Raw genomic sequence first — 13,846 nt, 5'->3', positions numbered from 1 at the left:
CTGCCCATTCTGTGGCTGTTGTCTGTATTTCTTAACCACCTCTGGTATCTTGTGCTTTCAAAAATGAAGAGTGATGACAGTCTTGGGCCTCCAGCAGGTCAGAAGAGATCTTAACTCGATATCTGAGTAGCAGTAGTGCATTGCATATAGATGCATTTGATTCAGATGTTAGTTTTATTCTGTGGCATTGGTTCATTTTAAAAGACGTGCAGAAAATCTTTTTTTCTTAGTCATTCCAACAGAAAGAAGAGGTCCAGTTAGTCAGAGCATTTGTGTACTTGGCCTTCCATTGAAAGGTCTGATTTATAACTAGCATTTATTCCAGTGCAAAGTTGGTTGTAAGCTGGCTCTCAATTAGGAGCATAAACATTTTGCTTCACTTGGACTATGGAAAGCTTTTACTTTTTGTTCTTTTAGAAGGCTGCTTTTTGCTGCCTTAAATAATCCTGGATAACGTTTTTGTTTTCAAACTTGCTGAAGAACTAATTTGGAACTTTCTGTCTCAGGAAATGAAGAGACGACGTATAGCCAAACCATTTTCAATGGAAAAGTTGCTTTATCAGATTGCAACGGCAGAAGCAAAAAAGGAGAATGGACCGACTCTGAGTACAATATCATCACTTCTTGGAGAGCTCAGGTAACGAATTGGGGCCTGTTGTACCTATTTTCTTTTCATTGACAGACTCCAGAGGTGGATAATGTAAGTAACCATTTTAGACACGTATCTCACAGCTACTTAACCAAGCAAATCTATTTGAAGACAGCCACATGTGGAAGAAGCAGTTTCCTTGGCTGATGTGAGGGTGCCCGTGGTTAGGATGTCTTACTCTAAGAATTCCATACTTCTGGCACCATCAAAGTATTAAAATACGGATTAGCTTGGGTTTTTATTTTGTTGATCCTTGATGCTGAGAGTCAAGATTTCCTGATGTGTTATATGGGCTACGTGGTGCCAAGCTGTTAAGTACCACTTAGTTTTTAACTTCTTGGCATCGGTAGCCACTGTCAATCCATGCCAGTAGTATGGGTTTTGCAGCAGGAACCCTTGTCTTCAGCATCAAGGTTGTTATACTGCAGTTGAAGAATGTACTTTCTATGCAGAGAGGTATTTTTTTCTTTAACCAGTCAGTGAGCAGCTTATATGCATGCGAACACATAAGAACAAAAGCTTCACATTCCTTTTTCTCTCCACAGTGATTAAGGAAACATGTTTAGGGTTTCTCTTAAGATAGGTAAAATAGAAAATATGATGTTGCCTGGCTTCCTGTGTAATGTTCTTCTCTTTTGTTCCCTACCATGTAGTTGCTACCTATCTTTCAAGTTTGTGACAACTGGTACTCGAGATGCCAAGAAAGTTTTGATGAATGGAATCTACAAACTGTATTTAACTAACTAGCATGTTCATTTGGAAAGTTTCCAGTGACATATTGAAGGGGAATACAGCCCATGTGTTGTTTTAGTGTTCAGAAAGAAATACAAAGAGGTGTGCTGACTCCCCCTCCCAGGTGTGCTGACTGCTTTACCTGCAGCTGGTTCCCCTGCAGGAATAATCACTTCCATGCGCACTTCTTTTTTTCCCTTGAAGAGGAAAAGTCTGCAAGTGTGAAAGGTGAAACAGAGATGTTGGTGCTTGATGTAAGAGATCACATCGACCTCTATCAGAGTGGTTCTCAAACTTGTTCTTATACTGAGGTTGGAATTCTCTGGAGAATATCAGTCCTTCCTGTGGCTGCTTATGTAAAACAAAACCCAAACAGCACAAACCAAAGTGGAACGATGCACCAGATATTTTTTTTTCTGTTCTGTTTTGCTTGTTCGTTCTGTGTCTTGCTGCCTCCTCTCCTGACCTGCCATGCCATTTGCTTAGCATGGCTCTCAACCCATCCTCGGCTGTATCTGGTGGTGAGCGTCTCTATTCTCCCATCTGCTCAGCTCACTCCACGCTGCTCCGGCCCGACCTGCTCCCTCAATGCTGTACAGTTCCGTACAGGACGTGCTGACCACCTTGCACACACAGCGGGTGGAGGGTGACCTGAGGGCTCAGTGGTTGTTCTCAGTTGATATCTCCTTCTTTTTCCCCTGGGTATGCAGCAAGGTCTTCGTCTTTTTGCACAGACGCTTGCCCTGCTCCCCCTTTCCTGCGTGAAGCACCTCCTGGCAGCAGATCCTTGGTTTTCTGGCCTCCTGCTGAAGGTGGCTGTGCTACTCCTGGGGGCAACGGCTCCTCCTCCTCAAGGTGGCTTTTGGCAACTTCAGGAAAGGCAGCCGTGTTGTCAGCTACATGGCTCAGCTCTCCACACGCCCCGGGTACCCACCGACCTCGAAGAAGTATTCAGCAGCCCCCAGTGCTTTGTGGAGCAGTTTGAGAACCACTGGGTTGATACAGTGGTCATATTTTGCAGTTAGGCAGCGTTCCTGTGGTGCTGGCTGCCTCTCAGCATGTGTAGGGTATGGCACCAACCTCCAGCAACACTCAGGGCTTTGCTGTGTGCAGTTACGATTTCAGTGACGATGGTGGTAAAAGGGTGATTGTGGTTGGCTTTGTGGTGCTACCAGGAAGTACTGGTTTCTGATTGCATCCAATGTTCACAGGGACACGGAGCTGAGGCAGCGGCGGCAGCTTTACGAGGCAGGTCTCCACTCCTCGGCGCGCTACGGCAGCCACGACAGCAGCAGCACGGCGATGGATGGAAAGAAAAAGCCTCGAAAGTGGTTGCAGTTAGAAACGTCGGAGAGAAGATGTCAGATTTGTCAGCACCTGTGCTATCTGTCCATGGTGAGTACAGTCCTGAGCCGCTGCTGGGGTACCGCGGCCCCTGTTCTGTTTACAATACACTGCAACAGACTGTAAGCGTTGGAGAGAAAATGCATGACTCCAGGGTCATCTCAGGCACATCACACAGGCTGCTGGTTTCTTTGGGTTTCTTCCAACATAAATATTATTTTTTAATGGAAAAGCAGTGTTAGATGATGAGATGTTAGGAGGGTTAGAGCTTCATGATCCTTGAGGTCCCTTCCAACCCGGGTCATTCTGTGATGTAGCTGCTTCTCTCTCTGGGACAGAATGCGCTGCTTAGAGCAACTAAGGCACGTTTAAAACAGCACCAGTTTGAAGTAACTTCAAAATGAGTTGTAAAAAAGCAAAAAAAAAAACTGAACCAACCAAAAACTTGGTTGCTGGGGAGACAGTGAAGTCATGTAAATGAAATCAAGGAAATGATTTTACTTTGTCATTCATAACAGCAGTAAGGGACAGGAAGGCAACCAGCTCACTCCTAGGCAGAACTTGTCAGTGTGGCAGTCAGCAGCTGAGTGTGACCTCTGCTGGCTCAGACAGCAGCTGGGGGTCCCGTGGCCACACTGCTGGTTTAGCTTGAACTCAGGGCAACATTGAAAGTGACGTGAAACTGCTGCTTTCAAGAAGCTTTTAGGACACACATTAGATAGCAGTAAGGCTTTATACATGTAACATTAATTAGATTTATCCTTCGTTGCTACTGGTGTTTTTTAATTGGTAAGTATTTACCAGGCAGCATTAGCACTCATCTCGCAGTGTGTGTGCATCTTGTTTACTCCCCGCTTTGCTGATTTACAGTAATATACAGGTATAATGATACATCACAAGGGGCATAACCCGGCTTCAGCTTGGAGCTCACCTCATTTCCCCCACCTGTTCATATTTTGGTAGGTTGTACAGGAGAACGAAAACGTTGTCTTCTGCTTGGAGTGTGCCCTGCGGCATGTGGAGAAACAGAAGTCTTGTCGGGGACTGAAAATGATGTACCGCTATGATGAGGTTTGTGCAGTCGTCACAGCTTTTCTCTTTCGCTGCTGGTTTATATATGTGAGCTCACAGAAATGGCTGGGAGTCAACGTGGAGACAGATAACGAGCACACAGCTCACGGCGGTGATTTAGGACTGTGCCTGGATTTTGGGCAAGTGCTGCATTGCGGTACAGTCAAACAGCGCTCCTTACGTGCCCGCTCAGCACCATCTGTGGAAAAACTGTGTTTGGGGGTGGGATGGACAGAGGAGGGGCTGTTAGTCTGAGCTGTGGGTAGGGATGCCGTGGGAGAATTTACAAAATTGGCTTTTTGAGAGCAGTGCTGATAACAAGCAGCTCTGAGGTGGATGTCTCAGCAGCTTCGGATGTGCACAGAGGTCCAGAGGGGAGAAAAATAGAGAAAGCTGGGAGAAGTTGTGCTATTCTGGCCGTCTTTGCTTTTCACTGTGGGCTCCACTGTGCTGTCAGGTGCTGTAGCTACAAACAGGTACAATCTAGGATATCCAGGCAACAGAGAATCTGGCTTTGTAACGTGGTATATACACTGAGGAGTGCTAGGAGGCTCCTCAGAAATTTAAATATATTTCTCTAATTCTTGAGCTTATATCCTGGGTCTTCACAGTACTGATAACTATTGAGGTTTTCAAAGCCACTCTTAATCAGCACCACATAAAGTAATGACTGGTTTTATAATTATAAAGTAGGGATTTGGGGCTACAGCGGGAAAGGAAAAATCTCTCCTTCAATACTGGATAATATTTCTTCCCCAAATGAAGAGACTCTCAATTTCTGCACTTCTGAAGGATACTCAGTGTATGCCTGCCGGATGTTACATAATTTTTTTTGAGAGCTGTGAACAAGGAGAGAGAGAGCAAGCCTGCACGTCAAATGCCATCTGTTAAACCTATTTAACTGTTAGCTGCGCTTTGCCCACAACCAACTTCTTAAGATTCCGGCCAGGAGGGGACATTGTCCCCCATCCCAGACTTCACTGAGCCACTGACTGCAGCGAGAGCAGGAGTAGTGATGTAGCACAGGCACTGTGCTGTGTTGTGCTGTTCAGGGATTCCTGTCTCGTTCTTACTGCAGTGCCACGGACCCACAGTCCTGGGCCCTGTGTGGCACCAAGCACTGGCCCAGAGCACTTGGGGCATCCAGAGATCCTTAAAAGCAGTAACAGAAAATAGCATCCTGTAACAAATGACAACAGTCTCGATAGGGAAAAGCAGGACCTTCTCCCTAAGTTTTAAATAAGTATTCACAGAATCACAGAATCACAGAATTATAGGGGTTGGAAGGGACCTCTAGAGATCATCGAGTCCAACCCCCCTGCCAAAGCAGGCTGCCTACACCACGTCGCACAGGTAGGCGTCCAGGCGTGTCTTGAATATCTCCAGAGAAGGAGACTCCACCACCTCCCTGGGCAGCCTGTTCCAGTGCTCCGTCACCCTCACCGTAAAGAAGTTCTTGCGCACATTCGTGCGGAACTTCCTATGCTGGAGTTTCAGCCCGTTGCCCCTAGTCCTGTCCCCACGCACTACTGAAAAGAGACCAGCCTCGCCACTATAGCTCCCACACCCCAGGTATTTATAAACCTGGATCAAGTCCCCTCTCAGCCTTCTTTTCTCAAGGCTAAACAGACCCAGTTCCCTAAGTCTCTCCTCGTAGGGGAGATGGTCCAGGCCCTTCACCATCTTTGTGGCCCTCCGCTGGACTCTTTCCAAGAGATCCCTGTCTTTTTTGTACTGGGGAGCCCAGAACTGGACACAGTATTCCAGATGAGGCCTCACCAGGGCAGAGAAGAGGGGGAGGATCACCTCCCTTGACCTGCTGGCTACGCTCTTTTTAATGCACCCCAGAATGCCATTGGCCTTTTTGGCTACAAGGGCACACTGCTGGCTCATGGCCAACCTGTCGTCCACCAGGACGCCCAGGTCCCTCTCAGCAGAGCTCCTTTCCAGCAGGTCTTCCCCCAACCTGTACTGGTGTATGCAATTATTTCTACCGAGATGCAAGACTCTACACTTGCTTATGTTAAACCTCATCCGGTTTCTTACTGCCCAGCTCTCCAGCCTGTCCAGGCTGTAAACAGCATTCATTCAGTAAACAGCAGGTAGCAAGCATTGCCACCTGCAGATTTCAGTAAGTTCATGGCATTTATGATTTTGCTCAGCACTGGCCTTTAATCGTGCCTGCAGCAAAGTTTTGGCTTTGCTGAGCTGTATCTGTGCAGCCCAGTGCTCAGCCCGGCGTAGTCCTGTCACCCATCTCTGACTCTGCACTCAGGGGCAGGAAACTACAGCAGGGGCATCACTCCAGGTACAATGCACTGCTTCTTAGGCAAGCCCCACCTGTGAAATAATGGTATGGGCTGCCATGCAGGCAGTTAGCAAAGCAGCAGCTGTTTCCCCCTGGTTATAGGTGCCGTCAGCCAAAGGACGGCGCTACACCCACTCTATCACATAGAGGCGCCCAGGAAAAGGAAGGATGCTCACTTGTGTTTTGTTTTCCTACTTCCTGAACAGGAACAAATAATCAGTCTGGTCAATCAAATATGTGGAAAAGTATCTGGTAAAAATGGCAGCATTGAGAACTGTATCAGCAAGCCCACACCAAAAAGAGGACCTCGGAAGAGAGCGACAGTCGACGTGCCATCATCCAGGCTTTCATCCTCCAGTTCATCCAAAAGTGCTTCAAGTTAATCCTGAAGATGCCAACACTCTCATTTTGTCAATTTATATATATTTTTTGTAATTATTATACCATAGTTTGGAGTACTTGCTGTAGAATACAAGCTGTCTTTGCACTAGCTCTAAAGAAGATTTTCTTCTGGTTTTAGAGAACTAATTTTGTTTTAGCATTAAACTGTTGGATTTCTTTTGTTTTTGTACTTAGGATAGGTAGATACAGCAGTCTGATTTTTTAAAACTGCCGTACGTTCACCGTTTTAAAAGCGGCGAGAGGGGCTGATCGATATTAATTTGTATTGACCACGGGGCTGAGAAAATAAAGAAGCCTTTCTGGGAACTGGGGGAGGGAAAAAAAAAAACAAAACAACAAAGGCTTTTAACCCATTTTTTGACTAGGTTAAAGTTGGATGCGTTTTCTAATTTGTTCTCCGGTCACGCGAGCAGATTTTTCTAGAGTGAAAAGGGATGGGAGAGGGAAAAAACAAAAAAAACTTGAAAGAAATTGCTTTACTTTGGCTGTCTTTTATTCTGTCACAGCAAGCGGAGTTTTGTAATTTTTTAAATTGGAGGATCCACACTTACTTACTTACTTACTTTCTTTGGGAGGTTACGGCAGCTGAAGATGGACTTTGTTTCCTAACTAACTGTAGGCAGAAGGAGGGGAGTTGGAGTATGTTCTCTTTTACCAGCACATCACTATGCATCTGTTTGGAGGGGGAAAATAATAAATAATAATTAAAAAAAATAGTTAAAAAAATAATAATTAAAAAATAAAAAAATTTAAAAAAAAAAATGGAGGAAAAAAAAAAAAAAGACTGCCTGCCTTGAGGAGTCACGTGAGGGAAAACTGTGCCTGATTTCATTAGGAAATCCATTCTGTTATTTTTTGGTGCTGTTGGCTACTTTATCAAAAAAACCCTTCAATAGCATCCTTTGGAAAGAAAAAAAAAAAAAAAAAAAAAAAAAAAAGTTAAAAAAAAAACAGAAAAGAAAAAGAAAAAAAGTAAAAAAAAAAAAAAAGTAAAAAAAAAAAAAGTGATTGAAGCCATAAGTGCTTCTTTTGTCATAGACGTGCAATCTTTTGAACATTCCATTTCCATTCCACTGCTGTGTTTCACACCCTTCACACCGTCGAGCATTAATTTGTTTCGTTTGGGCTTCGTTTCACCATGCGGTCACGTTTAGAGCCACTAGCAGGTCTGCGTATTTCTTTTGAATGTGAAAATGCATTTGCTTTCATCTTGTCTCTTTTTTTTTTTTTTTTTCTCTTCGTGTTGTAACAAAAAACAAACAAAAGAAACAAAAAAAAAAAATCACCCCTTTTGTATATATGCCTGTAAATTTTTTTAAATACTTGAGCCTTTTCTTGGGGTGGGGGGAGGGGCGGCGAGGAGACGAGATGAAGAAAAGCCTTACGTTTCACTTTCTTCATCGGTTGGATTGGATGCTTACAGGGTTTTTCTTGTAACATTTATAAGTGCTGCTTACATCACTGAACAACAACAAAAAATAATAACGGAGTAGCTGTTGCCCTTTTCCGGTTGTGTGTACAGTATGTGTGGAATAAAAAAGGGAAAATGTTTTCACAAACTGTTTTGTTTCGTAATTGAATTCAACGATACCGTAGCTACCCCATATTGCACTGAGCTTGCCAGTGGTGACTGTCAGGAAAGTCCTATACTACGATTTGTTGGTTGTTGTTGCAGAAGACTGAACTGTTTTGGAATATTTAACAATAACATAAACAGAGTCAAGTGTTTTCAAATGTGGTTGTCTGGTTTTTATGGCCTTGCTGTGTACTTTTTTCCCTCTTGACAGTAAACTTCTGACTATGGCTTACAGTTTGACATTTAATTTATTAGCGCTGCTCTGCTCTCTTTCCTTGTAAGGAAAGACTTCATGTTGTTTATTGCCAGTTTTTTGTTTACTTTCCAGGTTTGTACTACGAGGTTTAATAAAAAAACAAAACTTTTTTGGACATTTTGTTTGTCTTCTGGAAAGTGAGTGAATAAAGCGAGCTCCTCCAAGAAAGATTTTCTTTCGACAGCGGCCTCATTAAATGCTAAGGAGGGATCATATGTACTGGTAGGTAGTGAGCTCCTAGCCACCACGTCCTGCAAGGCAGGGGACAGAGACCCAGCGAACCCTGAAGGAAAGCAGCCGCCTCCCAGCAGCTCTCTCTCATCCCTATCTATCTATCTATCTATCTATCTATCTATCTATCTATCTATCTATCTATCTATCTATCTATCTATCTATCTTATCATAGTGCCCACCACTAACTGCCGGGATCGGTCTTGGGAAGAGATCTGCAGCACAGCTCCTCCTTTTACTTACGCCGCTTCTGATTACATCCCTTCCCTCAGCATGTGAAGAGCGGGAGCCGGGAAGCTTCTCAAAGGAGAGCAGATCCCTGCAAACAGAGCGTGAGACTTGACAAGAAACGGGAGTTAGGTCCAGATCACAAGTGCAGAGAAAATGACTGCAAAAAGAACACATGAGGGGATTAAGATGACGACCATACATCTTAAATTTTGTAAAACCTATGCACTTCGTTTATAATAATTTCTTCAGCTTTATTTCCCTTAAATTGCTGGCTTGCCTCAGTGCAGACGCACAGATGTTACTGCGGAAAAGTAAATTCCACTGGTGCTTGGGATAAATGACCAGGTTTTCTGATTGCTGCTTTAGCCTCCTCTGTTCGCTGTCATGGAGAAAGTACTTTGGGTAATCAAGTGAAAGACATGGTTGGGATAGAAATACTTTATTTTAATGTCGAAAGAGGAGTAAGCTTACACAATGCTACGGTATCTGCTCCACAAGGAGTGTAACACTTCCATACGCACCTCTCCTCCTTTTAACTTCTTTCTTTTTTTTTTTTCTTTTTTTTTGTTTGTTTGTTTGTTTGTTTGTTTCCTTAACACCTACGATAGCTAAGTTGGTCCTGAATAAGAAGTGTGAGATAGTAAATGCTGCTGCGCTAGTAGACAAAAGCATTAGGCAGACAACAAGTAGCAAAGAGTAGAAAACAGCTTTTCATTTTGGTTTGGGTCTTAAATCTTCAAGTTGCAGCAGCTGAAAACATGCAAGGAACAATTTGGGGCCAGGATTATACATCAAATGGAAAGATTCCCAATCAGCTGTTTAAAGGTTAGCGGTTGTAGTGACTTATCTTTCCCCTTTACTTCTTTTATACATAGTATATACAAAAGTTTCACTGCTCCCCTGAGCCCCAAGATGACTGTTAAAGTGTGTGTGCTTTAGGCATATTTTTATTGTTAAAAACCAACCTCCACCTGACTGGCAATTCTGTAAAAAGGCTGTATGTTGTACTATTAAAAAGGTCTGGCTGTTCGGATTGGTTAGCAAACTGTGACACAGGCAAGCTCCTCATTCATTTGTTCATTCATTCAGAAGTCATTCTTAAAGGATATGGTTTTAAGATTCAAATGGTTTGAGAGTCACTTTCATCGCTAACATCTGAAGCACCCTTTCTTTCAGTGACGGCAGCAAGAGCAGTGTCCACTTGAACCTCCTCTTCATCAGACTGAACGACCGGAGATTCTCCTTCGCTCGCCTCTTGGCTGGCAGAATCAGTGCAGGTGGACGACAGTGAAGACAGTTTGTGGCGTAATTCGGACTGGCTCGGAACCTGAAGACTGATCTCATTCACATAGGTGCCGGAGTCAGGCCCTTGCAGGTGGAAAAACAACAAGAAGAGATAAGCTACGGCTCAGCAATGCAATGAGAAGTCACTGTGTTAGCAGAGCTCAGAGTTGGTTATGAGTTGCACTCAGGCTCCTCTGCTCCTTTTGATGCCAAAAAATACCTCCCAAGACACAAAGCTGCCTCTTGGCTTTTCTGACACTGCTCTCAAACAGAATCTGCAAGCTGATTTTTGAAATGTTTCTGGTGGTGTGCATGTTTCTTGCTCATTCCGGTATTTTAATACTAGCGTTCAAGTGACAGAAGAGGGCAGGAGCACTGTCATAACTTACATCCAGTTTGCCTGTTAGCCAGGGCCATTAACCTTCCTAACTCAGGCTACAGCATGTGCTGAGAATCATCACCAACAGGAAAACTCTCCAAAAGTAACTGCCCAACAGAATGACACACAAAAATTTAGTAGAAAACAAAACAAACAAACAAACAAAAAACAACAACAAAACCCAAAACCCAAACCACAAAAACCCAGAAAGCAGACAATAAAAATGATCTTCAGATTAACTAAAAACAAAGATACAGTAGCACCTTCAGGTACTACTGTGTATGGCTTCGGGCCCCTCACTACAAGAAAGATAAGAGCAATGAAGCTGTGAGGGGTCAGGAGCACATGTCTTATGGGGAACGGCTGAGGGAGCTGGGATTGTTCAGTCTGGAGAAGAGGAAACTCAGGGGAGACCTCACTGCTCTCTACAACTACCTGAAGGGAGGTTGTGGTGAGGTGGGGGGACTGTTGGCATCTTCTCACAGGTAACAGTGATAGAATGAGAGGGAATGGCCTCAAGTTGCGCCAAGGAAGGTTCAGGTTGGATATTAGGAAAAGTTTCTTCTCCAAAAGAGTGGTGAGGTGTTGGAACAGGCTGCCCAGGGAGGTGGTGGAGTCATCAGCCCTGGAGGTTTCTAAGAAAAGGGTAGATGTCATACTGGGTGATACAGGCATGAGCTGATGGTTGAACCAGATGATCTTAGAAGTCTTTCCAGCCTTAATAATTCTATGATTCTATAAAACTCAGCCTTGCACTACAGCATGACAGAACTCCTTTTGCAAAGTTGCATTTCAGCTCAAGAAACTGGGACTGGGATTTTAAGACTCTGCTCCCTCTATGCCATGCAAGAAGGTGTCTAAGCAAATTCAGTGCAGCAGTGTCTGCTTGCAGTTTGAGAGTTCATTCTCTAATGCTACCTTATGCCCTCCACTAGACACTTCCTGGCAGTAAGGAAGGAAGGAAAAAAGACATAGAAAAACCTAAACTCTCTTCTTCTATGATCTGCCAAATAACTCTCTTTTTGCATTCCCACAGTACTTAGAAACTGTTAGATCATGCAGCTTCAGCACTGACGAACCACAGTGAGAAAATACTCTTAGGTAAGAACATTTTAAAGTAAATGTTTCAAGAGGGTGCCGGTAGAAATGAGCTGACCACACCACCTCAGCCCTGCTCAAGGTCAAATGCAGAGCAATTCATACCACATTGCCCTACAGTGGACCTCACAGTCCCACCAAGTAACTGAGCTGAACTGTAATTGGCAAAGCACTGCAAAAGCATCCGGAGTAGAAGCAAACAAATTCTTTCTCATTCAGAGTGAAATGAATCATCTGGAGACACAAAAATAGGGCTCACAAGACTGTAGGAGCAACAGTTGTAGGGGAGTCAAGCCTGCCCGTTCCACCTCTGTGTTGCAAATGAGTGCTACAGAGCACCGCAGAACTAGCACGTTACATTATGGGGTGTATGCGCAGGTGTGTATACCTATACAGCAAGTACATATACACTATACACACCGTAACACTTGTATCACAATACAAAATGATCACAGTTATTTCAAAAGCTGATACGTTTTAAATTAGCTTAGGCAGAATGCAGCCACATGCAGCACCTTCTTCATTTCCTCACTAATGCAGTCATACTGTCTTAATGAGAAATGAAGACATGGAACTCCCTGAGCCAACATCTGCCAGAACCAGCATGGGCCACAGCCCTGGCTTCTGGAATTAGCACACACTCAAACAGTGATTAACTCTACCAATGTATGAACTGGATGTCTATCAAAAATCAGCCATGTGAATGCAGTTTTTGCAATAAAATATTAAAACCTTCAGTAGTCGCATTCATTACAATGTCCCCTATCAACTTTTTATCAGTAAAAATGCAGCAGAAAGCTCTATGAAGCACATCCCCTACCTGTATCTTAACAGAAAAGACATTAAGCTGCAGTAAACAGATAATAAGAGCGACAGGCCAGGAACATCACACAGCTCTACAGCAAGCTCTCCGATCTTGCAACTCGATACAAACATCCTGAAAAACGCTAGTGAAAAAACATTCTATCTGTGTAATGTTTTATGAGGTAACATCATCCATTATGAACAAGAGCAATTCTTGTGATTAATCGTTTTGGCAGTACTAGGAGCATACCCAGCATGGGAGAAAGCATATTATTGTCCTCGCCTCCTGAGTTTAAAAAGACATCGAGTGCTTCTTGGTCAGACATGTCCATTAGGTCCATCTGTTCCAGCATGTCCACATTCACTTCCATGGAAGACATACTGCCAATTGGTTCTGTAGTAAAAATAGCGCAATGAGCAAACTGACCGTCAGTGACACAATGTTATTACCTACAGGCTTTAATTGTTGCTATAATTGTACGCATCAGTAATAATTAAACCAGATATGGAAGGAGCGTATGCATCAGATAACTGCTGGGCAGCAATCTCAGCCTGAACCCAAGAACTCTGTGCAACCTCCGTTGTGAAACTAAAATCCATTACAGCTTTTGCAAAACAAAACATTTATAGCAATAATGCTTGCAGCGATATCTTCAGAAATACTCTAAGGTGAGGCTCAGGGACAAACACTGGAAGTTTCCATTTTGCAGCACTCCTTCCCACTTGCCTCAGCCAAGTCTTTTTTAGATTAAAATCCACGTTAGAGCACACAATCTCTAGGTGTCAGTGGGTGGGGGAGTGAAAACGAGGATTAATGTTAACAGAGCAGCCATTCTTCCTCGTTCCATCAATTCAGTCTAATAAGTGGCAGCATTATGCACAACATCTGATGCCCGATATCTCTCCAGGCATGGGGATTTCACAGCATTAACACCTCAAGAAAACTACTTCTTATTGTCAGCATAAAACTGACTATTCAAAGGGGAATTAAATGCCTGGGTGAGCATCTTCTTTCTTGAATAACAGAGCAAACAAACACAGAACGAGAGTTTTCAGGACTACTCAAGATTTAAGTCCTTTTGCTGCATGTGTATTCATAAATATAATTAGCAGTTTGAAGGTTTATCTAAGTGGAACAATTACACTATTAAAGCTTTCATACATGAACTGAAATAAAGTTATATCGTAGTGTTCTTCTTCCATATGTACTGTACTGTAGTTTTACATGTTCTGGCCAGATCCAATTATTCAGAGAAAGTTTCTTTGACACGCACAGGTTCTGCATTATATTGATAATACTAAGTTCAGAAAGACAAATACCCACCTTCCTCAAACAGAGCATCACAGCCACCACCAGTAGTGGTGACACAGTTGAATTTAGTATAAATGTATATATCTATACACAAACACATACATATATCACATGCACACAAACTAAGAGATACAATCTCATTTTTTTTCCCAAACTAAAGGAATTTAAA

The 13,846-nt window shown here is 43.3% G+C and overlaps 2 protein-coding genes across 7 annotated transcripts in view; one reads left to right on the top strand and one right to left on the bottom strand.

Annotated features, from left to right (window-relative positions):
* JARID2 (jumonji and AT-rich interaction domain containing 2) overlaps positions 1-6,799 on the top strand; it is a 202,740-nt gene extending 195,941 nt beyond the window's left edge. For all 5 annotated transcript variants that reach the window (XM_072327482.1, XM_072327479.1, XM_072327480.1 and 2 more), the window contains 4 exons: positions 507-637; positions 2,593-2,776; positions 3,689-3,796; positions 6,311-6,799. In XM_072327482.1, the coding sequence (XP_072183583.1) occupies positions 507-637; positions 2,593-2,776; positions 3,689-3,796; positions 6,311-6,487 (600 nt within the window). In that variant the 3' untranslated portion in view covers positions 6,488-6,799. The remainder of the gene's footprint in view (positions 1-506; positions 638-2,592; positions 2,777-3,688; positions 3,797-6,310) is intronic.
* A 941-nt stretch (positions 6,800-7,740) lies between these two features.
* Positions 7,741-13,846, bottom strand: part of DTNBP1 (dystrobrevin binding protein 1) — a 67,788-nt gene continuing 61,682 nt past the window's right edge. The window contains exons 9-10 of one of the 2 annotated variants that reach the window (XM_072327484.1): positions 12,616-12,759; positions 7,741-10,168 (exon numbers count right to left, since the gene is read on the bottom strand). In XM_072327484.1, coding sequence (XP_072183585.1) covers positions 9,921-10,168; positions 12,616-12,759 — 392 coding nt within the window. In that variant the 3' untranslated portion in view covers positions 7,741-9,920. The remainder of the gene's footprint in view (positions 10,169-12,615; positions 12,760-13,846) is intronic. The other variant, XM_072327485.1, reaches the window with a different exon arrangement.

The sequence above is a fragment of the Excalfactoria chinensis genome, chromosome 2 (genome assembly GCF_039878825.1).
Source record: "Excalfactoria chinensis isolate bCotChi1 chromosome 2, bCotChi1.hap2, whole genome shotgun sequence".
Taxonomy (NCBI): Eukaryota; Metazoa; Chordata; class Aves; order Galliformes; family Phasianidae; genus Excalfactoria; species Excalfactoria chinensis.
This window is presented reverse-complemented; position numbering and strand designations above follow the sequence as displayed.